Here is a 25,914-nt window from a genome sequence, read left to right as displayed (position 1 = left end):
TAGCTCCAGTCGTTTTTGTCTGTGTTTTATCCGGTCCCCCAAGGTGTTTTCGCACCACGAAAACTCTTTTAAAATTTACCTAACCGTAAATACTTATTTTAATGGGACTAAGTCAAACAAAGTGTTTCCAAATGGTGACAAAACGTTTGATATTCACAAGATGTATACAGATAGATCTGTTTTATGTTTGTGCCCTGGATAGAATCGAAAGCTGCGACAGTAAACAATCCAATGACCACGTTTATCATGGTCGGCGTAAGACATTCATTACAGAGATGATGAAACATCTTCGATCAGACAGTAAACTAGCATCAATTTGGACGATCAGGGTTTAGTTTCCTATATGGGTGTTGAGTTTTTATCTTCAGTACCACAACCAGCAGGTTCAGGTCCCTACTTCCTCATTTATTAACCCCCTGGTACATAGTCCTTCTTGTGAAGCTGACAGTCAACCAACAAGCCTTAAAATCTCCCACTGAAATTTCAGTGTCGTGTTCACTAGAGTCGCCAACTGGATCTTATCCCAAGCCACTTGAATCCAGCTTATATCCTAAGATCCATTTTAATATTATCCTTTCATGTACTTGTAGGTTTTTCAAGTCATATTTTCCGTTTAGGTTTTCCAAAAAAAATTCTGATGCATTTCTCATCTTCCCTTAAATCACGTCATGTCGAATTTTGTCTTTTGTTTTTACACATCCGTGCTAACTTCAATATAATTTTAAATTGTTGAACGACTTATGCGTTGCTTTATTTTCCAAAGGGGCGGTAAGATTATTGTATTTTTATATTTTCAGCGATATATTTAGTTATTCACTACGGGGCAGCTGCAAGTATATTTAAAAAGCAGTCGCGGACATCCGACAAGGAGTGGTCCATTAGTTTGCGGGTTCGCCTGGGGAATAACAACTGCTGACCTCAAAATATCGTTATGTTACAAAAGGTTACCACAGGTCGTTGGACATGTGCGGGCTCTTGAAAACACTATAATGAAGCTTCTGGTCTCGTAAAAGAAGGGATATTTTTTTAACTAGCTGAGCGAGTATCAGCTTGACAAGAAGGACTGTGCTGCGTTCAAATGTTTAAAGATTGGGTTAGGTTAGGTTCGAATATGTAAACTGCTGTATAAGTGGACACGGACTTAGCTTCGCCCACATCTGCACTTCCGATTTATAAGTACAACGGATTTTTAACTTCTGCGCAAGAAAGGACATGTTTTTTCCTCTTTTTTTACCGTAGTTCATCTCTACCAAGGACATTGTTAAAATGGTCTGTAAACTAGAAGTGGGAAGATGAGGAGAAAAGTATTAACTCGCGCTCCATTTGGGTCAAGTTGCCCCTCTCCGAGGGAGTCCCATTCTGGTATTTTATCCAGGAACACCTCCAGACCCGTGGCACTGCCAGATGCGATATTGTGCCGGGGGGAGCAGCCGCGTTCTCTGTTCAATCCGTCGTCGAAAAAGAACTCGTCGCTGGCGGAACTACCAAGAAAAGAAGATCGAATTAGTTGTAATTGAGGGATGCATCGAAGGAACTACGATAAGATTGATAACAACCTGTGACCTCGTACTGAATTATTTCGCTGAGTATTGTGTGTATTTATTGCATTTTAATTTCCGACCACAACTTTTGAGATGTTGAGTTATTTCTGTATAAACAGAGGCATTTTTCGGCATTAAGAAGTCGTCTGCAGATAGTTATGAGTTCTAGAGCTACTTTCCAAAACTAGATCCACTGAAGAATTGCGTTAATTACATGAAAACGGGATTCGGGGTTCTCTCGGCGACGAGGATGAAAACAACTCTCTTCTGGGGTGTTGCGCCATGTAGTCTCGTCAATTTCTACTAAACTATACGTCACAACATCCCAGAAGACATTTTCACATATTACGGCAATTGAAAATTAAAATTGATTACAGAAATATTTCTCGTTGATCCATATTTACTCTGAAGATGGAAAGAGTAAGTTTCTTCGAAACAGTCAAAGTTTTTCTGAAACAACACGGAGTTATAACTAAAGGGATCCAAAATTAAAAGCTGGTGGTCTTCCTAAATGTATCAGAGTCAAAGACGTAAAAGACGTACCAGTAATTGATGAAGCTTACCAGTTTCTAGTGATTTCCGAAGTGAGAGAGTTGAAGGAATAACAGAATCCAGCCTCTGTTCGCTGTAGGTGAAATACAGTGCAGCAGTTAACTGCATAACCTGTCCAGAAGCAATCTTTGAACACTTCGTGGCATGTAGGGAGGACCTGTTACAAGAGAATACCAGCTCCATAAGGCAGATTCCTTCTTGAGTAGTTATCAGCCGCTCATGTAGTTAAGAAATTCCCCAACATTTATGAAATCTTAAAGCCCATTTTACTGTTTACCAGATCTTACCACCGGTCATTACCCTGAGGCAAATGAATCAGTCCACATAACACATTCAATTTTAATACGACTTATTCTAATATTATTCTCCCATCTACGTACAGGTCTTCGGAGCGATCACTTTTTTCTGTCTTCCAAACAAAATTTTGTACGAATTTCTCTTCTCGTCGTAAACGTCTACCAGACTACGCGGCGCTACAATCCAGAAGACAGCCATCTTCGTATACACCGCCGAGAAAACCTCAAAGCTTACTTAATCTTCTCACGCGTGCTACACGGAACGTGCACAGCCTGTCTCATCCTTCTTGATCTGACCATCGTTATAGTTTTTGGTGAACAGTACAAACGATAAAGCTCCTCATTATACAGTTCTCTCCAGCTTACTATCACCTCATCCTTCTTATGATGAAATACCCTGATTCTCTCTGCATATTTCATCTCAGAAACTGATGATCGGATTTAAACGAAATTTGGGAGAATATTTTAAATGGGCGTGAGTCTACCCTCGCCTGAAGGGAAGTTTGTCTGGGCACTGATGAGGATATGAGGACGAAAGAGAGAGCAGGCAACAGGAGAAGATACCTCTTGGGAGATTAAATGTAGGTAGAAGAATAATATTAACACAGATATTTAAGAAATGGGGAATTTGGACTGGATTTGACTACTTCAGGATAGGGTCTTGTGGCACATCGGGTTCCGTAAAAGACTGGAAATTTTTTGACCAGCTGAGCGTCTGTCAGCTACTGAAGAATTACTTTACTGAGTGTAGTTAATTTTGAATTATTTTTGTTATTTATGGAACCACTGAAGCTTGTGTAGCTCAGCTTATCCGAGCCTGTCCCAGGTTAGTTATTACAGTAATGTGGAAGGACAAACACAGATGTCACGCCAGACTGCACTCACCTGTAACATGAAGTCGGAAACAGTGAAATTATTCAGTTGACGCAAGAGATCTTTGACGAGATTGAAATGTGGACCGACTCGGTAGTAGAATGGGAACTGGAACACGGATAAGCCACTAAGCACGTGACGGAACCTTTCTCGTAGGTGGTCGTCTAGGGTCCGGTTCATGTACCTGCAATTAATAGACTTTAAAACAGAAAGTATCGCGGTTCCCCAGCTACGAACATCCGCACTTACAAATAATTTTATTTCTGTCTCAGTATTTTAATATGAGCGAACGTTTAGGTCACAATCCGTTCTGCCTGTAATAATTTACTTTCCCAATTATGCAATGGTTAGGTTAGTATGAAAGTTTCTGTCAAGGAAATACAAAAAAAAAAATTGATTACGGACTTTACTGACTGTTAGAAATAAATATATGTTACAGCACTGTAGTTGATTTCTAAAGATAAAACTTGTCCTCAGACGACGCTGGGAAAAAAACAACAACAAAAAACTGTGTGCAATTGCGGGTCTTTTAAAATATGTAATGAGATGTATGAGTCATTGCTTCGAATCCTCCTCCGTAGTTTGTATCAACGTTATATTTTCCACACAGGTGAATGTAAATAATTCTGATATTTTCATTTTGAGAGATGTAATTATGTGTTACAAGGCGTGATGAATATAAAACTTGGATAAATTATTCCTGAAGCATTTTTAGGCTCCGTGTGTGAAGTATTGAACGCCCAAATTGGTTTTGCTAAAACATGCTTATGAAAAATTTGTATGCTTTTGTATTAGTGTTTGGAAGACATTTATTGCGAAAATATTTTTGAAGTCTCCTGTAACTAAAATTCTAATGTTGCTGTTCAACACTTTTATCACCCTTTTACATAAGATGCGAGAAATTAAACCACTTTTGTTTTCTGTTGTATTTTTCTCGAAATTTCTGTTTAGCCGGTGTTTCTGTAGGCATGTTGTGGAGGTAGCTCATTCAACGGTGTTAGATTTATGAGACACGTTTAAAATAAACTTTTATTCCATGTAGTATGTTAATTGAATAAAAATTTACTTGGATATTATCCATCGTCTAGTAATAAAACGTAAAAGAACGTAAAACGACGTTTCGGAGATGGGGCTCTATCTCTATCTACTGAGTAGGAACCTGAAGACGGAGATAGAGCCCCATCTCCGAAACGTCGTTTTACGTTTTTTTTACGTTTTATTACTAGACGATGGATAATATCCAAGTAAATTTTTATTCAATTGACTCTTCACCATCGTCAAGAAGTTTTAGATTAAGTATGTTACCCTTTACACTTCAGAAGACTTTCTTCCGAACGTACTTTGATGCACTATGAGGCTAATACTAAAAATGTAATACATCAAATTATCTTTTGAACCTGTTTATGTTTACTTCCGTTCGTCTTCATTCAACTTCATCTGTTGGGCGAGGGAACTATGACACCCAGCCACGGTTGATATACGTAGACACACTATGCCAATAATTTTGTGGCAACTTAAATGCGTGATCGAGTGTATCAAACAATACCTTTCGAGGAGGTTTTCTCCGATAGTTCTCTTAACGTTGACGGCGGGGCAGATGGTAATGGCAGGAAAGGGCAGTTTGTACAACGGGTAGTTTGTGGTCTCCACGTTTACTATGATGGGGACCTTGGAGAAATTATCCCACGCCGAATTGATAAATACTATTCCTAAAACCGCACATGCCAGTGTGGCAGCAATCCAGCATAACCTGCGCACACAGTTTATGTAGGCATTAGATATGTTTACAACATTATAGCCGAAAATATGTGAAGGGAAGAAACACTTGGGAGACATGGAGTAGATGGGTTGATAATATTTACACTAAGCTTAAAATAGAACTTACGAACTTTCCTTGTATTTTGTTAAATATTAATTTTTTCTATAATTGACTCAATACAAATCTTACATTTTAACGTAGGAAATTTAAGTTAGATTTAAACTTCATGCAGAACAGATGTTAACTCTGCATCGATTACAACAAGCATATAGTCCATTCAGTTGAATCAACATGAAACTTCAATAAACGATTTCACTGAAATTTGTTTAATCATTGTGGTGATATACGATACTCTACTTAACACAAATGTGTATGGAATTATTTCCAAAACCTATATTCATTTTGAATTCTTATCCTACTTTGTTTAGTTAAAGGAAATAAAGTAGGCTTAGGAGATTACCAAACTATGTGTATGAGTTTCCAGCCTCTAAGTTTTGTAACCAGGGGATCAATTTTTACGAAATTTAGTATGAATATGAAATCATAAGAGGCTACCTTAATCCCGTACTTTCTAATCTTCTAAATCACCGAGAGCTAATTATTTTACGGAAGTTGGGTGTATTCATTGAAAGGAAGAGAAACGACCGTAGTGACTAACCTGTCCCCACGGGCAAGAAGATAATGAGTAAGGGTTTTACAGATATATTTCTGTCGAGGGAACTCCGACGCAGTCAGAGAAGGAAGATAGATAAGTTTTTCTTAACGGAAGTTAAATGAGGTGGTGTTATTTTCTATTCTAACCGTGTATCTAACCTTCTTAGACTGTTCCATTAACGGTTATATGCGAGATCAGATAGTATTATTAAAGAGAGTTGCAGTTATTCAGTTCTGGCAGATTTCGCACTGTATATTAGTCCATATTTTATTGAGTCTTATACATAGGGCATGAATGTGACTGATGAAGTCAATGAATAATTCAACAGGTGAACAAGGCAGCCTTCATATAAAAACATGGACACTCGATAATTCTACTTTGTGTTGTTTGTTTTTACACCACTTAGCTGCAGTAATTTGTACTGAGTGTAGTGGGTGGGCAGAGTAAGTAACTGAGTTCCGTGATAAAACACGTTTCTGCATTTTCCTTAGACATGCTGGGAAAATTGCGATAGAAGTAAGAGGAAACATGAAAAGATAAAAAAATATAATTTATTTCAAAAGCCAATGTCAGTATTAAAATGACGGATATAAATAATATAAACTATTCATCATTTGCATCTGGTTGTTTCTCATTGTCTCTTGAGTTTTGATAATACTGTAACACGTTTAACATGGCTGCTTTATTCGCATAAAACATTAAAGAACAGTGACCTAAGATTAAATTTTGTATTCGAAGGATGTGAAAATTATTAAAATTTACGAAAGAATCACAGACTACAGCTAGACTATAACTACTATAGCATAGATGTACGAATAAGTGAAAAGATTCGAAGACCCGGAGCTGGAGGAACGAGTACTGGCAATGATACTTTTGGGCTGCCATGTGTTGACGTTGGAGCGGATTGATTAGCGTATTCGGGATAACAGGAGAATAGGAATTAATTAAATTGCATCTGAAATGAGCATTCCTCAGGAAGGAACGATTTTCGGCTTAACCGCACGTGCGAGACAAGAACATTGGCTCGTCTTCGGCATAAAGTCCCTGTTGTAGAGGTGTGGAGATATAGTTTCTAATAATTTCTTACCTATCAAAAATGCTGGACGAATCCTTGGTGATATATCGCAGTCCGTGGAGTGTACTTTCTTGGGAGAATTCTTTTAAAACTCCAAGAGGACTGAGATAATTTTTACGCTCTCTTCTTCTGATAGGATTTCGCTTTCTCCTGTTAAATAAATACACTTTTAAGTAACACTGTTTTATTCGTAAGCCCTAAGGAGCAGTAAACGTTTTCTAAGACGTAAACCAATTAAAAATTTTATGTTGTAGGACTCAAATACGATCAGTGTTTATTAGACATGCTAATGGGAATGTGAATTCGATAGTCGCATGAAGATGGCTGTATTCTGGGTTGTTGATCTATGTAATCTGGTAGACGTTTACCTACATTTTAGAGGTACTTGATGCCACCATCATCAGGGCGAGCACCTCTGAATTGTCGGTAAACGTCTACCAGATTACATAGATCAACAACCCAGAATACAGCCGACTCCATACTTGATGCCTTGAGAACCTCAGATCTCACTCGATAGTCGCATGTTTTCGAAACCATAGAAACCGATAGTTTCTGTGTCGTATCTGAGAATCTCGAATATATAATCTCAGTTCGGTGGGATTTTATGGTCTACTGAGTGACACTTATCGTGTTTACCCTTCATATGTCTAGGGTAATTGCTGGTATAGCATTTTAAAATAGGCCACGCCCCACTAATTTCATATTGTTTCCAATTAGTCATTCACACAATGTCCTACCGTTCGAAGTTTTATAACCAGGGTGAGAGAATCATTGTTATTTAAATGAATACATCAGTAGGTTAATAAGAAATCTTAAGTAGCTGATGTCTCTGTTTCAGTGGACAGATTTGAATAACGTGTTTATTTCGAAGTAGCCTTTAGTTATCGTTTGCTGTGATAATGACAATTGCATTTATATTTAAGGTTCACTCTCTATAGATCAAATTTCGGCAAAATTAGGATGGAAAATGAATTAACCGTTAATTATGAATGCGATGAAGTTGAAAAAAAGAATACCTGTATTGTTTTGAAACTTTAGGAAGTAATTAATTTTAACTGGTTCCAGTGAGATCGTCCAATAGAGCGGTAGAAAATGCATTTATAATGCAAAGTCCCTGATGACTTTGATCAGTAATTTTCGTAATTTTGAGTAATAATGACGCTAAAACACACCTTAGAAAACTTTAATCAAATTAACGTTACCGTCTCCTTTTGACACCATTTGGAATACTTACACTACACTTGCTGGAATTGTCCAGTCCATTTGATGTTCTCCAGTAGTTTCCCAGTAATGTAGCCAAGTACTGTTCACAAGTAACACTCTTTTTGTTGTGAAATTGTTTACGCGAGTAAAGAATGGTAAAGGAAATGGGCTGGACTTGATTCGATCGTCTCTTCTGACACAGCTGATAAGTGACTTGTTATTGTTTCTTACGCTCAGTTTCTACAGCAGTACAGTATGGTTAGAAAATTTATGACTAGAGATTGGTGCATTATACACATCACACTCTTGTTTACTTGAATGTGTTCTACAATGAACATGCTGTATCATGCATTTATAATGTGTCTTTTTATATAAAAATGAAAACCCATTGACATTTTAGACGGCAGTCTGTCATGTATGACAGTTAAGTGCAGGGTAATTTTAAACTTACTTAACAATTTAATAAATTTATAGTTCCGGTTTACTTAAATGGGAATGTGAAACACTTCAAATTAATGACTACATTATCATTGTGACGCATTCTCCACGTGTGTTCCTTTGATAATATGAGAGATCTCCCAGAGTTGGCCCAACTCTGCCCATACCCTGCCAGCAATACGTTCGTTCACTTACTGTGTATCTCATCAGAATCTTCAGTTCTTCAATGCTGTGTGGCGTAGGAGACATTTAACGAGAAGTTCCAAAGTAGTGAAGTCAGGAAACCTTGTCGGCCTCAGGGTTATGACATCACGACTAAACCAAAGAGACGTTGATTATCAAATTATTATTGGCCTACTTTCCGCCTGAGGCAAACGCGTATTAGGGGTTTACCCACGTAAACTGATGGAAGTTACTCAGCAACAGTTTTGAAATTCTGACGTTTATAATTCTTGTGTGTACGTAACAGAGGACAAAAAAATAATAAACGTGTAAGTTTGTTTAAAATCTATGGAATTGCCACAAGTAGGGACACTTTTATTTTAATGTGCACTCACTTTTTCGTATGAAGAAAATAGTAAAATTGCGACATATGCAGTTAAGTCTGAGTATGTTTCAATACTAATAATTTGTAGAGAGAATAGTTTTTGTTGGAGGCAAGTATTAACATTGTGCTATTGGAGAGATTTCACCGTTCGTACTTTTTATCTCCTTATTTTTAATAATTCTATGATGGTAACATCACTAGTGGAAGTGAATGAATTGTATTGAAACTTAATATATTAATAGAACTTTTGAAAATATGTGGTATTTGTCAGAAGGGGAAAATTTTAATACGGTAACCGCGGGTATTGTGTATAATTTAAAGCTTAATATTGATAACTGACGAACGATTGACGGGTTTGGGCAGTGATATTCATGTGTCATGTGTGCTTCTGATATCCTTCTGGTCCAGATGCAATGCGAGATTTCAGTCATGCGGCTAAAGAAAGTTGAAGCATACGTGAGAAGCGGTTAACTGCAGTAAACGTGGCAACCATAAATATGACTCGTCGCTCACAATAAACTTATTGGGGAGGAGATGTTTCGTTGTAATCTATGCCTGATGGCAGAAAGTGGCGAAAAGAACAACATAACAAATATTTGTGTAGAAATACCAGTGACACTGAAATTTAGACTAACCTATGAAACACCCTGTACTCAGAACGCCATCTGTAAAACGTACCAAATACATTATTCACGTTGTTTTTGATATATTCATAGAGAAAACTGTATTTATGGCATCAGAATGGTTTTTACAGAGTAGAAGGAAGCTTTTATTAACGAATAAGAAATAAATCATTATCAAAGATAAACAAATTTATTAACAACAAACTGAAAAAGTTCACACAATAATAACTGTAAGGAGACAGACTAAAGTATATGTTTATGTGTGATATAAAGCGGCAATACACGCGACATCACTTATTATTTCTGTGAAACGTTCTATAATTAACATAAAATCGACACACTGCGATTTATTCGTCATTCCATTGTACAAATTGTGTGCACAAAGCATTATCATATTTATGTTACTTTAAGTTTTTGAAGAGGTGTTGTGCAAATTTCTTAAAAGACACTAATGCTGAGAATAATAAACGTTGTAAAATGTATTTTCATAAACTTTTTAAAATTCAGAACAATTTCAAAGCGAAGGAAACCTTCCTCGGCGAAATTAATTTAATTCTTGTATTACGTTTCACGGGGAGTATTAAATATGACAATCTGTATGTGAGAAAAAGTTCCTACTTTCTATTTCAAATTTGTACTATTTAATAATATTACTGGGTCTAAATGTATCAAACACCTGTGGTAGACATTAGTTCATGTACACCTGCGCGCGTACACACACAAACACACAGTTCAGGATTTTGTCAGAGACTTTGACAGAACACTGAATGTCAATGGAACAATTTCCAAAAGGCCTTGTTGGTGGTGTATTACAATTACTATTGATACTTATTCCACTGGTTGATATTAGCCCCCTGCAACGGACGAAGGTAGAAACAGATCCAACACCCAAAACGTGATGTAGTCTTTGTAGATATAGTACGATGGATAATGTAAAACAATTATCATCATTAACTGAATGTCATACTGATTATTCTTTAAATACAGTAAAATTACGTTGTATTTGTTTTTTTAAGCACTATACACTTTGTAGGATTTGAGGTTTTCACAGCGGTGAGTATGAAGATTTCTGACTTCTGGGTTGTTGCGCCGTGTAGTCTGGTAGATGTTAACCAACGTTTCGGAGACCATACTGCCTCCGTCATCAGGGCGGTAACGGAGGTAGTATGACCCCTGAAATGTTGGTGGAAATCTACCAGACTACACGGCGAAACAACCCAGAAGGCAGCGTCTTCGCTATACACTTTGACTGTACTACTCGTACGCCAAATATTTTTGTTTCTGAATAATGCAGTTTGGAGAACATATAAAACATTGTGTTTATGTTTCTTATTACTGTGTCAGAAAGTGGCACCGACGTTGCTGTAATGGACAGAAACAGGTACACGTGCTCAGATGTTGACTTGTGTGTTGTGGAGAGACGAGACAAAGGTCAAACTAATAACTGTATAAATGTGCTTTCATATCTCAGTAATTTGCCAAAATTTCTCAAACTCTTTTATTTCATTTGATAAAATATAAAGATGTGCTCTTCGGAACTCTAAGGACACACATGACACATTATTTACTATTCTATCCAGGCGTGTCTGAGTGTGTTTGTGTGCCATTTTATATTCTGCCAGAACGTGACACATCTCATGACGCAGAGGTAAAAGAACTGAAGCACACTCAGCAAGCTGAATCCAAGAAAAAGGCTGACCACACCCCCAATAGACACTGAAACATTAGAGGTACAATGTAATAAGTCAACTGAAATAATTATCAAATAAATCAAAGCTATCACATTCATGGACAGAAAATTGCGCTGGAAATACAAGGAGATCAAAATGACGTGCGCATGTGATAAACCTCCAAAGCGAAAGATCGTAATTGTAATTGTAATCGTTTGATGAATTTAATTCAAAGTTTATGCGAAAGTTCAAACTGTTTCTGAATAATTACTATCTACAGAAGTCTCACATAAAAATAAATTAGAATCGTGATTTGTCTAAAATGTAACTCTATAAAAAGTAATTCATATAGGTATATGTATGCATGTGTTATGGGTGAAACTTATAAAAAGAGTAAATGCAGCACAAATATATACAGATGATGTAGGCCTCCGGAAAGGGAAATTTGTTTTAATATTTTATCAGTCGTTTGTGGTATTTATTTACCTAAGTATAAAAATCTTACAGTTTATACCCACACTTAGGAAAATCTTTGTCATAATGCGGGAAAAATTTAATTATAATGCAATTTAAATAAGACGTGAAACAATTATCTAAAAAACTGTTGGTGTTTGAGAACAGGGTGTTGAGGTAAATTTTTGTATTTATATTAAAGGAGGCGAAGTAACTGAAGTATTGAGATCATTACATAAGAAGGAGACATAACTTTCAAGCCTTGTCTACCAAATATTATTTGGATGCTTAAATCAAGGATGATGTGATGGTCAGGTCGTGAAGCATGATTGCGCCATACGAGAAATATAACTATAGCGTAGAAGAAATTTAGTCGGAAAACCTGAGTACCAATAGTCTATCACAGAATTTTGAAATTAATCTAAAGAATCTATGAAATGCAAGGAATTTCCAGAGTAGGTGAGCGACTCATAGATTATCCGAAGGACTGTGCTCCATAGATTTGTTTAAAAATTATCACATTTTAAATAGATCGATATCACATCTTATTAATACTTGCAAGTTAACAAGTCCACAAACCCTTCAGTAACTTAAATATTCCCTCACTTCAAAATTAATCATTAATGTAAATGACTGACACCTTAGGTGTTATATCGTATAGTTATCGTATTAAAACTGTGTCGTACTGACCGACCAGATCCATGAAATCGAAAGCCAGTTTCTGATGATATTTAATGGCAGACAGATCCTTGTAGAACACTTCCAGGTAACCACCGCTGTCTCTGGCATAGGGGTTGCTGTCGTCAGTGTAACTGTAGTGCAAGGCGTAGTGGCTGCTATGGCAGGTTGGCAGGCAGTTAGAGCAGTCGATAGCGGTCAAATTTTCGAAACCACGTGTTCCCTTTGGAGGCCTGAAGATCCTCAACTCAACTGGGTATAAGAACGCTCAATGACTGATCTTGAAGGATAAATGTTGTCAGTGCATTTTGCATGAATATAATACAGCACGTCGTAAGGTTACAATTTTACCTGTTGTTTTGTATGGGTGTGAGTTTAGCATCTCACACTGAGAGAAAAATAGTGTTTCTTAAAAATATTTAGTCTCTCAGCTGGGTAATATTTTCGCCACCATTCAAGGAACCAGAAGTATTCTCACTGTGCCCAGAAGAACCTTCTATTGGACTCTGTTATGAGTTAGTCCGCACCATCACGTATATTTCGTTTAAGTTCAATATTATTTTCTCGTGTTATCGCAGGTCTTTCTAGTAGCTTATTTAGTGTAATGTAAGACGTATTTACGTTTTTATGCATGGGTTACTGTTGTAATTGTTGTATTGTTTAAGGTCAGACCAAGCGTACTTACGATTATGTTGTGTTAAGCACCAGAGTTGAATCAGGGTACATTCTGGAACATTATCTGCTAAAAGAAGAGAAGGTAATCAGTTAATTCAAGGATAAAAAGTAACGCACAGGGGACACGTCTGAACAATGACGAGTACGTGGAAGCTGATAATGAGATTAAGAAAAGCATGAATATGAGATTAACTGGTGCCGTGGAAGTCTTTCGATGGAATGCCGGAACAAAATCGTCCTGATGAATAGTGCATTATGACGATAAACTTACTGTATCAGACAACCAGAGAACAGGTTATTGAAAACATTAATCGTGAACTGATTTAGATAGCCTGTTGACTGAATTCTTCCGTGCATTTTTCCACATTGTTCTATGTATCTCGTGTTCCATGAATATTACTGGTGAGACATAAAGATTCCTTAGGTTTTATTGTTAAACTCGAGTGTAACCTGTCATGGTAAAACGAGTTAAATTAAAGCAAAACACATCTGACTAAGTGTAGATGTCTATGTCTTTACAAACCACGGTCCTGCTGGCTACGGACATTAATCCGAATAAAACATGCCTGTGAACGCGCTGAAGACGTACGGGCGACATCCACAAAAACTAGCGATATTTCTAAGTCTGCATTCCAGAAGGCAGTTCTGTTGTGTGTACGTTTTGAACACTGAGAGACGCAACTCGTCCGGGAACAAACATTGGCGTTGAGAGATGGTGAGAGCCCGGACACCGATGCTGCTTTCCGTCACTGAGGGCGTCACTTGTATCCTGAACGCCATGCCGTTCTTTTCGGGCATGTGGATGCCGGTCCCAACCTCAGGTAACTGCACCGGGTGATGAAGATAAACCTTCAAAGAACAAAGTAATTGTTGGCACATTCATCGCCCTGATGACGGAGGCAGTATGACCTCTGAAACGTTGGTAAACATCGACCATACTACACGGCGCAACAACCCAGAAGACAGAAATCTTCATACTCTGATGACGGAGGCAGTATGACCTCTGAAACGTTGGTTAACATCGACCAGACTACACAGCGCAACAACCCAGAAGACGGAAATCTTCATACTCACCGCTGTGAAAACCTCAAATCATACAAAATAATTGTTACTTACTGTCCGGTCAGAACAGAACAAGTCGAAGTATTCCGTTTACATGTACACGATTTAGGTAAGTAGAACTAAAAACGCCTTCTTTGAGTACATGGGAAGTTCAAAAACTTGAGCCCTGTCCAGACACAGGCTTTGTCTTCTGTGTGGCACAAAACTGTGAAAGACGTGCTTATGATGGTATTTTTTTCGGAATATAAAGTCAAGGTTTCAAAATGCTTTTAAGAAATTTCGGAGCATGTAATAAGCTCGGAGATTCGACCTTATCCTTCGCGGTTTCTATTTCATTTCACAGCGAAAACATAATCTAACGGCGCCTTTTATAAATTTAAACCTCTGAAGCCGAGGTTCATGTAAAAACACCAGGCTTTTCAGTTACAAAATTAAATATTTTGGTGTTTTTAATGGAAATAACACTGCATGTTTTGAGTGTCATACGAGGTCCACAGGCTAAATACACTCTATGGTCAAAACACAGACTTACTGAATGCTAAAAATGTGGTACATACGGGTTAGGAATATTTCTGATTTCGTTCTGTGCTTCCGGACAGCTGAGCTGCCCAGGTTTGTTTATTTTGTGTGTAACGTGTAACTATGCGTGCATTCATGTATTACGTATGGCGCCATTTCACTACTGTAGCGAATTAGTAATCGTAAAGCAACATACCCGGGCCCCATTTTTGTCACGCTGTCCTTCTTGCAGAGAGTTCTCAGGCCTTGAGGGCCTCAGGAATACTTCCAACCCCGTAGTTGTTCCGGAAGCGATGTTGTGACGTGGCTCGCATTCACTGAATTCGTTCTTCTCTTCATGGGTTACTAAGAATCGAGAAAACTCCTCCGATTCGGCACTAGAATAAGCAAGCAATATTCCAGAAAGCTCACAAGCTCCGTGTGCATGACTAGTAACGACTTTTTTTCCCAACATAAATGTTTCTTATTTATCTACCACGTGACATCCCTCTTAGGTCAAAATAATCTCACCAGCTCTTTGTCTGTAAACATCTACAATATGCTTTCTTGCCTTAATATGAGAGACTAAGTTGTTAATCATACATATTGTCTAAGTTCCATTCAGACAAACTTAAAGATAGGAGTTCGTTGTCGGTAGAAAGGTGAACGACGTATACAAATATTTTTTTGTAATTGCTGTGTCCAGGCGGCTTAACCAAATTCACATTTTACATCGCGCAGTCACCGATAACGACTATGCAATAAGAGTTTAATTTAGTAAGGAGGGTTGGATTAATTTGTGTTGAGGTTCAAATAAAACTCACCAATTCCATGTATTGTCAGACGTGAGTGAGTTAAATGAGTAGCAGAAACCAGCCTCTGTTCTCTGAAGATTAAAAACTTCGCAACAGTTGACTTCCTTCCCCAGCCAGAAGCAATTGCCAAAAAGTTCCGAGCACGTGGGCAGCACCTACACACATTACCAAAATTTATGTGTAAAAGATTCAACCATGATTTTACAGATATAGGCATTACTAGTCAAGTTCCCGTTCCCTGCTTCGGTTTCTTCTTGTAAATGCGGTGTTTACCTGTCCTTATTTTTCCAGTTCGATCTGTCATTATCCATCACCCATAGCCGTGCCGATATATCTGATACGCGCTTTATTAGACCCCGTTACTATTTCTATGGTTGCAGATACTGACCTACCTAATACAGAATTTATAATTTCTTCGGAATATTTTACTTGTATCTGCGTGTGTGAGATTCACGAGATTCATATCACGGGTAAAAACTGAACAATTTCATTTATCCTTTCATGTATTTGTGGGTCCAACTGACGTTCCTATTTAATAATTATATCGATATGTAAAAAGTGAAAACTTATATAACCTAGCTTGTTGTATGCGGGGCCTAACTCCTAAGAAGATAATTCTTTATTTAGAGTTATTTATAGTTGAACTTGGAATAATCACAGGATCACCATTATGACTAACATTTTCTTGGAGTCACTGTCCGTTTTAGGTGTATTAGAAACCCTGATAAATGAAGTGATTATGTTTGACACATTACGAAAACTACGAGTCTAATATTTTAAATATACTATTAAAATGTAAAATGGAACGTTGTTTACTTTGAAACTAGTCAGGTGATGGATCAGATCTGAAGTCCCTAACTTAGAGAATATGGCAATGTGTTGCTTGGACAGGGTTGTCTGTTTAATAATTATTTATGCAACATTTTGAAATATCCCGGCTTGTCATAAGTTCTTTGTACATAATCCAAAAGCTATATAAACGTTATGATAAAAATAAGGGAACTCTGATATCTCGTATGTATGTGGCTCACCCAGACCGCTGACATAGGCTACCTGCAGCATGAAGTGAGACACGTTGAACTTTTCAAATTGTGGCAGGATGTCGAGAATTGGTTCGAGATGATCTTGCATTCTGTAATAGAAGGGATGTTGGCAAATGGCTAGGGCGCCCATCACGTTCCGCACGACCTCCTGCAGTCTGCCATCTAGACTCACGTTCAGGTACCTACAAAACAACATGAGTCCTTTTACGTTGGCGTGCTGTACTTAGGGGTTGAGGCCTCGTTGTAATATTGACAGCTACTGTCACTGCTCATGCCGTACGTACTACTGAAACGTCGATGAATATATTACCAGACTACAAGGCGCAATATTCAAGAACACATTCATCTTCTGGTAGGTACTGGCCAACGTTTTAGAGGATCTTAATGCCCCTACACTGGTATTCGAAGCATTAAGCTCCTATGAAACGTCTGTCAGTATCTACCAGACTACATGGCGCAACATTCCAGAAGACAGCCATCTTCACACCTGTCACCATGAGATCCTCAGATCTCAAAATGAGACCTGCACCTTGTAAGAAGCTCCTCTCCAACCGTTCTCTTGACGATGTTGGCGGGGCAGATGGTAACAGCCGGGAAGTACAGTTTGTATAGCGGGTAGTTGGTTGTCTCCACGTTTACCACGATGGGACTTCTGGCGAACTTGTCCCATGCCCACTTGACGAAAACACCAGCCGTTACGACGCACACTATGAGGGCAACGGCAGTGCATAACCTATACGAAGAAGTACAGGACCTTAAAGCATCACCTCTGCATAAGCGGTGTCAGGCGCATCTAATATTTGCAGACGATACACTCGTGAAGGATTTACCTATCAAAAGTGAGTACTCGTTCTTTTGACTGATAACCACGGAGAAGCACACCCTTCACGACTGAAGGAACCTTTGGTCTGTTCCCGTTGTCTCGAGCTGGAGCGGCTACTGGTGACGAAAAACTGACGGGATTTACGACTCGGTCCATCTTCTTCTTCTTCGTCATTTTATTGGTAACTTGCGCAAAGATCAGTCACTTTTAACTTAACACTAACAGACACATATTAATTCATATTTATTTCAGTACTGCGAGAAAAACTTGTACTTACCCCAGCAGGTTAGTGTGATTTGCATTGGGCATATATTAAATTAAACTATTGTGATTCACATTTCTTATTCTTTTAGGCTGCAATGTTTTATCTATCTGAAAAGCACCTAGAACGTTAGGCTTATGTTTATGGCATGTAATATTACGTCTGTGTTCTGGTTAGACGAAACGTTGTGTAACATGCCCGATTTGATGTTACTGAAATGGTCGTTTGCAAATGAAGAAGCATGCCGTTACATACTTTTATGGGCTAGTTGTCATGCGGATGAGAAATCATCACAACTACGTTATGTTGTATTTTCCTTCTTTCATGTATTTTAATAATATCCACGTCTAGGACTCCTAAGTAGTCTGTGGTATTCAGATCTTCCAAGTAAAAATTTGAATGCTTTTCTGATGTCCCCGTTCGGTAAGCCTGCTACACGTCTCGTCCGTTATTTTGCTTTTCTTTTGTTTTGTTTATCTGCTATTTAGTGACGATTATACATTATAAAACTCCGTATTATGCAAAATTTTCATAGTTTTTTTGATTCCTCTCTCTTGGACCCAAAAACTCTTGTATCCCACTTGCACAATTCCCTAAGTGTGGTTCGCAGGCACACAGAGCGAAAACTTTGTAGTCAATAAATTTGGAAATCCCAAGATCTCACTACTTACCTCAGCCACGTAATATCACTTGCACTCTATTGAAATAAGCCACTTTGGTTCATACTTACATTATAGTTTCTGTTTCTAAAGCCTGAATGTATTTTATTGTTGACTCGGAATAACCTCTGTATATTTTACTGAATATTTGATACTTATAAAGCTATATTTTAGGTATTATGTTCTAACGACGGGATATTTCAGAGTGAATCAGAGAAGTATTTCAAACATAGGCCGATGTTAGTGCGAAGAATTTTACTCGTGTTGGTCCTAGGAATACTCGTAATTTCATTCGTTATGAAATACGAGGCTACTCGCTCTCCTTTGCAATCAATACCAATGCTCAGAGTCCTCTCCTACTCACATGTTCCTAATTGTGTCACGTTATAAACCACTCCGACATCGACAAATTATTTACATGAAGGGCAATGAAATTATTGAATTCATCATTTTGAACATTTATATTTGCTGTAGCTGACGTTCACGGAGGCCAGCTTAGAGGTAGAAATTTTAATTTGTATTTAAATTTCCACCAGTGAAGCGACTGTCTTGATTTCGGTTTATCCATAGGTTTTAATAATTCTTAAAGACCAAGTATTTGATTTTACTTCAAAATATTCTGCAATCACTTTCTCACGTATTCTTCCAAATTCCCTGTCCCCAGTCGTTTTTATGTTGATTTCGAAACTAAATACGCGATGTAGATTATATAGCGTCACTAAATTACATATTAATCAAATATAGTTCATCTGATAAGTATTTACCAGTGTTTAGCAAGTATGGGTCAGAAACCAGGATGCATGTGTTCGTTGGGGGGGGGGGGGGGGGGCAAGAATTTTTCTTGTTATGCTTCTTGTTGCAGTAACTTAAGCAGGAGAAGATATCTTAAAAACATGATGAAAGAAGGTGGGACGTTTTAAAACGATATTTAGCTACGTCGTTATTATTTCGTTTCATAAATGTCATCGCGATTCGCGCCCTGTCTCTTATACTGGCTAATTAATAAAATAATTAATTGAATGTATTTTAATAAGGCACCACTCTATTATAATGCTGTAACATTGTCTGCATATTGTAAACAATACTCGCTCTGAAATTTATCTATGTTAAATTACTTCTGTTAAGGCATACAAAATTTTCGTCGGAAAATCAGAACGTAAGAGACAACTTGGAGTACCAGAAGTAGATGAGAATATAATATTAAAGTCGTCACTAAAAATAAATTTGGATGTTGCGGATTGGATTTTTATGACTCAATACACGCACCAGTGGCGAATATTTTTAACAGTGTAAAATATCTTAGGTTTCATAAGATAATATTCTGGTTAAATAGGGTTGTAGCTATTGGTATCGACATCTATAGAATAATGGAGCAACCACAGAATAAGTTGCTATGTTACTAGTTCCTCAACAGGTGGCAGAACTCTTCAGTATTTCAAGAAAAAGCCGTATTGAATTCGATAATAAAACGTTAATTCTCCAATTTTTTGTACCCCGTCTGACCAAACAGTGCCTTTGATCTTCAGAAACTGTGCTCGGTTGACTGGTGGCTATACGTCTTTTGCTGTATAAGCAACCTCTGCCTCTCTCAGGAGCCTACGCAGGCTTAGACGAAATTTACAATATTTGATCTGGCGAGATATATTTGGATATAATAATCCCTGCCGTTGAGGTGAAAATTTCTTTCTTTGCATAATAGACATTCATTGAGTTCTTTTCCCTTTGCCTTTGAAAAGACTACTACACGTTTACAATCTTGAGGCCGAAACAGATCATTTATCGGCGGAGCTTCGTGACATGTAGGAGTAGCATAGGACAAAGATCAACCTGTCTCTCGAAATTTAAAATCTCTATATTTCAGGGTTCGAAGATTTCCTAAATTGTCTAATATTAAAGACAGTTGATGCAAGAAAATGAGTGTGTTTCGTAGTTGACTAGCCAACTTATTCAGAAACTGGTAGTCGCTTCAGATTCTCAAGAAATTCCCGAAGGTTTATTATCGCGTTTAAAATAACCCGCCACTGGAATCCAATAGAAAATGTCACGCCCTCTATGTTTGATATATGCATATGACGAAGAAAGCAACATAGGAAAGAAATTAACCACATAAATGCAGTGTAGTGTATTTTCCGCAGTATTGCCAATTAACCCATCAGTTCCATGTGACATGATTTTCCGCAAGCACCCAGGTGTTCTGCCTATGATCATAGTGTTTGACCAGCTGCAGCTAATGAAATGAACTTGTGGTTAAGTGAAATGGTGGAAAAATGCCATGCAGTTACATGCATAGAGAAACATACCTAATGGTACACTAACTGATTAGAACTTCCAGGTGGCATGTTCAGCTTGTATCAGTTACTCAGTCATGCTTGTCTGGCCGACCTACAACGCACAGAACAACTTTAAGTTCTGAATGTATTTCTTTCTCTCCCAGCCTTAAATTGTCTCTGTGTTTTTTTTATTATTTGGTACCCGTTGTTTCTAACTTGCAGCACGTATTTTAAGACTTTTGAATATATTCGTCATTATCAAAATTTAGAAATTAAGAACGTCTATTCGAAGAAAATTTGAAATAACTGAACGACATTTGGTATAATTTAAATGTAATCTAAATCCGTTCAGTAGTTTCGGAGATGAAACATGCGTACGGACAGACACGATATCCCCATTTCGTATACAGAAAGCACAAGAACTGAACTAATTATGATACTGTGTAGAGTTCTTGCTGTTGGGTTTTACAAAGTTGGCTGTTTTCTAAAATAATGCACATTATTCCCTTCCACTATATTTTTCGTTTTTGAAGTCATTTAAATGCAAACTCTGGTATTCCCTTGTAACATATCACACAGCTTCAAAGGAAGAAGCAAATACTCTTAGTGCTCTTAGTGAACACATCAGAAACTGTCTGCTGCAAGTTGCAATGGCGGATTCGCACACGCGTTAGTAGCATCAGTTGGTTCAAAATCCACTTCAGTTGCAAAAGTTTCTGGGTGTCAGAGTTGGAGGGAGAAGAAGAATATAATTATTTTTCTTGATTTGACAATTTAAACATTTGCTCTGATACTTTTATGTCCAAAAAGAAAAAAAATGCACAATTTTCGAGGCATTTTCAGATGGTTAAGTAGCCGTCACAGCGTGATCAGCGCTCCTGAATCGTATTCAGAAGGTCCGTGGTTCAAATGCCGGTCTGGATACCAGCTATCCTGAGGTTTTTATGGTTTTCTTAGTCCCTCCAGGCGAATGATGGGATAAATAAGCCCACAAGCCCTTCCGAATCCTTTACAGCTCATTATTCGACGCTGTATAGTCTGAGTTATTGACAGCGTCGTTAAACAAACCAAAAATCGACCGTTTAGGTCAGCTAGCAGTGAATTTTCGGATTCTATAGAAGGCGGTAAATGCAATTGTCAGTTGAGCGGTTATCAACTTCCCATGATGCATGTAGTTAGTGTATATTATTATAGATTAATTAGTTGTCTATTAATTTTGTTCTGAAGTCACAAGTTCGTAAGGGAGTAGACACAATTCACGGACGTCTGAACAAACGTCCCTTGCCGAGTGGAGATCGTGTGCCATGGAGCTACTTTTATACAGCGATCGGTCGCTCTATTTAGCGAGTGTTAAGTGCATGTGTCAAGTACTTTGTTTTCTTCTGATGCGTTTTGCAGAATTGTGCGTGTGGTGCATGCTGTTGACATCGTGATCTTGTGCGCAGGGCGCCGGCGCCATGCAACTGGCGTCGCTGTAGTGGCTGGACGCGTAGTCGGATAGTCGTGATGCGGTTCGGGAAGGTGAGACAGTTCCTGCACTCCTCATGGCCCGGTACGGTTCACACGTGTTCACGACGTACCCGTTCATCTCACTACTGCTCACCTTCAGACTCATCGCCACAGATGTCACTGGTGAGTGCTACTTGTCAGATATCTTCAGTATATTTATTACACTGATTTTTAAATGTTAAATATACGACATTTGCGAAAATAATGCTTTTTTATTTTATAATTCCCATAATACAGCAATGTTTTATAATATCCCTGAAGAAGAAAATTAACAACTTTGCAGATATTTGTTATTTTCTGTGAAATTTGCTTTATCATTAACGTTGATGTTAATTACAAATTGGAATGATATTTTTTATACAATAATATTTAAGTACATATGTTTATTGTGATGCCAAAGCAGTATTAGATTTTTTCCAATGAAACTCTTAGGAATAACATTAAAATTTTAAGTATTGTTTTCAAAATGATGTCTTTACAAGATGAAAACTAACTTTGTTTACGATCGAGGTCATAATTGTGACATTATACCAGCAGTGTTCCATATATTTCGCTTTCCGTCTCTTTATGAGCGCATTATATAGTTTCTACATCCAACTTTATGGCAAAAATTGAAAAAATGTTAAACCATGTTTTTGTTATTTTAACAAGTTTTACTTAAAGTTATAGCTTTGAGCTGCCATGAACTCATCGACGTTCTCCTTTAAACCTGTATATTGAATTTGTTACAGTATAAAATATTTCTACTCTATACAACCTGAGCTAGTGACACGCGTCGTTAAATAAACCATGCACAAATATAAAATATACAAATAAGGGCCAGTTTCTGAATTTATGGCTTGGTAAAAATCCAACTTTATTCCTAAATATGATACTCAACTATTATTATGGGAAATAGAGTGATTATCTATTTCATTTCACATGGAACACATGTTTATTTGACATGAAATTCGGACATGGGATGTCTAGCTGATCAAAGATACAGGCTTCTTGTGATTTGCGAAAGATGAGCTTGCAATTCGTGGGGCTGTGTTGATTTGAACCCCACCGAATGCTCAGGCAATACTGTGATAATATTACCTTTATATCTGCAGGACGAAGTTATCAGTGCTGTTTAAATTATTATGTCGATTCCAAACTGAGGGTGTTTGAATGCAGCGCGGATGAGAGAAAAGTACATAGTGAGGAGCTTCATAATGTTTAGGCTCTTTTAAATTATTATTAGCGTTATTAACACAAGAGGAACAAGGTGAATGAAACATAAACAACGAATAGTTTATGAGAAATATTCTATACCTTGGACCCTGAAGTTTTCATTTACGTTTCGATTGTTTCTTGTTACAATTTGGTATATTTTTCTTACCTCTCCCACGCATCGTATGTGTCCCGCCAGTCAAATCCTCCTTGATTTGATCATCACAGTACTATTTGGTGAAGATAAGGAATTATGAAACTCCCCATTATTGATATTTCGCTAGCCTACTGATGCTCCTATCTCTTTGATCTAAATATTCCCTCTTGCCTCCTATTTTCAAGTATTCTCAATATATTTTCTTCCCTTAGGGTAACAAACCAAGTTTCACACCCGTAACGGGTCGGACTGAAAATCAGAATTGTAATTTTGTGTGTTTTGAACATCAGGTTACCTTAGGAAAAAGTAGTTAAAGACACATGACTCCGTTTACATGATAGATGTATACGTTTGTTCGTGTTAAATTTACCGGTATTACTATATTCGTCGTCATATAAAAGTGTAAGTCTCTGAATTGTACCACTAATTACAAACAAATAATTGCTTAAAGTCGCAACTTCCCCCTCAAAGAGGCGAGGCGCAAATTATAGCCTGTTCGATGTAGTAACAGTAAATTTTGTAAGTAAATCAACGTCGGCAGAAGTTAAAAGCCTCAGTTAATAAAGCCGAAGTAACTGAAGCATGGTATGCAGTGCATGATAATATTCGGTTAATATAAAATGTGTTTATGAACGGCCGAATGTACCGATTTTCACGTTGTCTCAAGATGTAGACTTTATTTGTTATCTATCCGAGAATTTGTTTTTGCATTCGAGACGCAATCTTTCTTGTAATCGATTGTACGTACGTGACCTAGGGAATACAATTAACTCCCGGTTGTCAGGTCATCACGAGACTCAATTAGCTCGTTGTCTCTGTCTAAGTCTGACAGGTCCTCTCGCTATGGGACAACATCACTGATAACGATGTGTTGTTAACGCACTGATTTACATTTTCGGTACAATTCATAGGTACAAATCTGTGAGTTTGTATGTTTTACTAATTTTTGAAACTTTATAGCTCATCGCCTAACGTCGCGGTGGAATGGTTAGAATTTATGCTTCCAGTTTGAAAGGTTTAGGGATTTGAATCTCGATTCGGAAACCGGCTATACTGCTTGATGCTTTAAATTGGTTTTCCTTTACTCTTTCAGGCAAGACCTAAAAATAGTGTCTTCAATTAGGCCACTACCTCTTTCTACTACATCGTTTTTAATATTCATTATTTATTAATCGTCGTATCGATACGGCAAACAGAATGAGCTATTGCCAGTGTCTTTTTGGCAAATAATTATTTTCCTTAAGCTGGAATTCTGTTTATAATTTCGGCTTTCGGAGATTAGCCGCGTTGAATGTTAAAAGTTATACAATGTTTCGGCAGACATTACAGTTGCCATGTTCTGGGTGAATATTGAGCCGTTTTAGAAGCATTATGTAGTAAGGCAGTAGGTGACGAGTGATTTATGACTCGCATGATCATCCCCTTTGCTGACCAGCATATTTATGACAGCGTTCGATGTGAAAGCCATCGACTTCAACCCAATGACATCGAAATGTGGACTATGTATTTGAAATTTTGGCTAATCAGATCACTCATATTCTATTCTGTGGATGTTGCCTGCCCTACATAGGGTGCTATTTTCCAAGTCACTCGCATGGTCCAACATTAACCTCGGAGAAAAATTTTCTCCAGCGCTACTTTGTAAAAAGAGAAAAAGAAAGTCACTTGAAATTGCAGGGATTGAAGTAGGGTCTCCCTAACGAGGCGTGTGAAACCAGCTTTAGGCGCGTAGCCTGATATGTAGCACGGTCGTTCGTAACAATTAGCGCTGCTAAAACGTGTCACTGCACTCTCTTTATGTGACTAGTATTCCTCACAAATTTATATCCTTGAATTTGCTGTATAAGGACCCATAAAACGATATTGGTGTCTCGGGGCCTACAGGCAATTCCCATCGGAAGCATAACAGCGCCTTTATTGGTATATATAGTAGAACGGAATTGCAGGGCGTTCGCTTTGCATAGTAACAAGCAGAGTGCTGTCTTCACGAAATAGTGTAGTAAGGTGGAGCAATATCTCCATTTATGAAGGTTTACTGTGCTGTGTCTTCGGAAATCTTTTGTTGATGCTGCAGAATGTCTCTTTTATTTGTTATCTAAGCGTTTATCCTCATGATTTAGATAAATGTTTCTGAAATTCGTAATGTCAATTTCTGTATGGACAACTACTTTATGTTACTTAACTTTGAAACCGATTACATATTATGAAAGCAATAATCCCATCGACACTGAAAGTTTAAATACTGGTATTATAACAATTTGTGATACGAAATTAGCATTTTATGTGGCACTTTTAAGTGTATTTAATAATTTGCAAATCTACCAAAACATTCACTGAATGGAACTAATGTTGTTACCATGTCACCATGTTACCATATACGAACTTTCATGAAAATCGATCACTAAGCATAGATGAGATTATGGTTAAACAGAAACAAACATGAACTACTACGTACAGATTAATTATGACGAATAAATCTGAATTTAGTAATATAGAGCAGTAGGACAGAGTGCTAATATGATCAATTCGCGAAATAATTTTATAGACCTGTGTATTCACATCATCCTATCAGCATTATCACAGA

General features: G+C 37.6%; 4 protein-coding genes across 5 annotated transcripts in view; 1 reads left to right on the top strand and 3 right to left on the bottom strand.

Moving 5' to 3' along the window:
• The window catches only part of LOC110838476 (opioid-binding protein/cell adhesion molecule homolog), a 95,990-nt gene that overhangs the window by 3,967 nt on the left and 66,109 nt on the right, over positions 1-25,914 (top strand). For both annotated transcript variants that reach the window (XM_022081684.2, XM_022081682.2), the window contains exon 2: positions 21,916-22,102. In XM_022081684.2, coding sequence (XP_021937376.1) covers positions 22,015-22,102 — 88 coding nt within the window. In that variant the 5' untranslated portion in view covers positions 21,916-22,014. The remainder of the gene's footprint in view (positions 1-21,915; positions 22,103-25,914) is intronic.
• On the bottom strand, positions 785-8,641 carry LOC110838472 (pickpocket protein 19-like). Its single transcript, XM_087355429.1, has 7 exons — positions 8,588-8,641; positions 7,954-8,054; positions 6,764-6,901; positions 4,809-5,012; positions 3,275-3,446; positions 2,105-2,250; positions 785-1,481 (listed from the first exon to the last, which is right to left on the bottom strand). Exons 1-7 carry the CDS (start codon positions 8,639-8,641, stop codon positions 1,262-1,264), a joined length of 1,035 nt encoding a protein of 344 aa, XP_087211555.1. The 3' UTR covers positions 785-1,261.
• LOC147872802 (degenerin del-1-like) lies at positions 10,742-13,495 on the bottom strand. Its single transcript, XM_087355428.1, has 4 exons — positions 13,489-13,495; positions 13,049-13,105; positions 12,376-12,615; positions 10,742-11,278 (listed from the first exon to the last, which is right to left on the bottom strand). Exons 1-4 carry the CDS (start codon positions 13,493-13,495, stop codon positions 11,130-11,132), a joined length of 453 nt encoding a protein of 150 aa, XP_087211554.1. The 3' UTR covers positions 10,742-11,129.
• Positions 15,419-17,453, bottom strand: LOC110838473 (sodium channel protein Nach). Its single transcript, XM_022081677.2, has 4 exons — positions 17,287-17,453; positions 16,986-17,189; positions 16,467-16,638; positions 15,419-15,568 (listed from the first exon to the last, which is right to left on the bottom strand). Exons 1-4 carry the CDS (start codon positions 17,451-17,453, stop codon positions 15,419-15,421), a joined length of 693 nt encoding a protein of 230 aa, XP_021937369.2.

The sequence above is a fragment of the Zootermopsis nevadensis genome, unplaced genomic scaffold (assembly GCF_977971745.1).
Source record: "Zootermopsis nevadensis isolate Lab colony 2312 unplaced genomic scaffold, Znev_1.0 Znev_ptg000024l, whole genome shotgun sequence".
Classification (NCBI taxonomy): domain Eukaryota; kingdom Metazoa; phylum Arthropoda; class Insecta; order Blattodea; family Termopsidae; genus Zootermopsis; species Zootermopsis nevadensis.
This window is presented reverse-complemented; position numbering and strand designations above follow the sequence as displayed.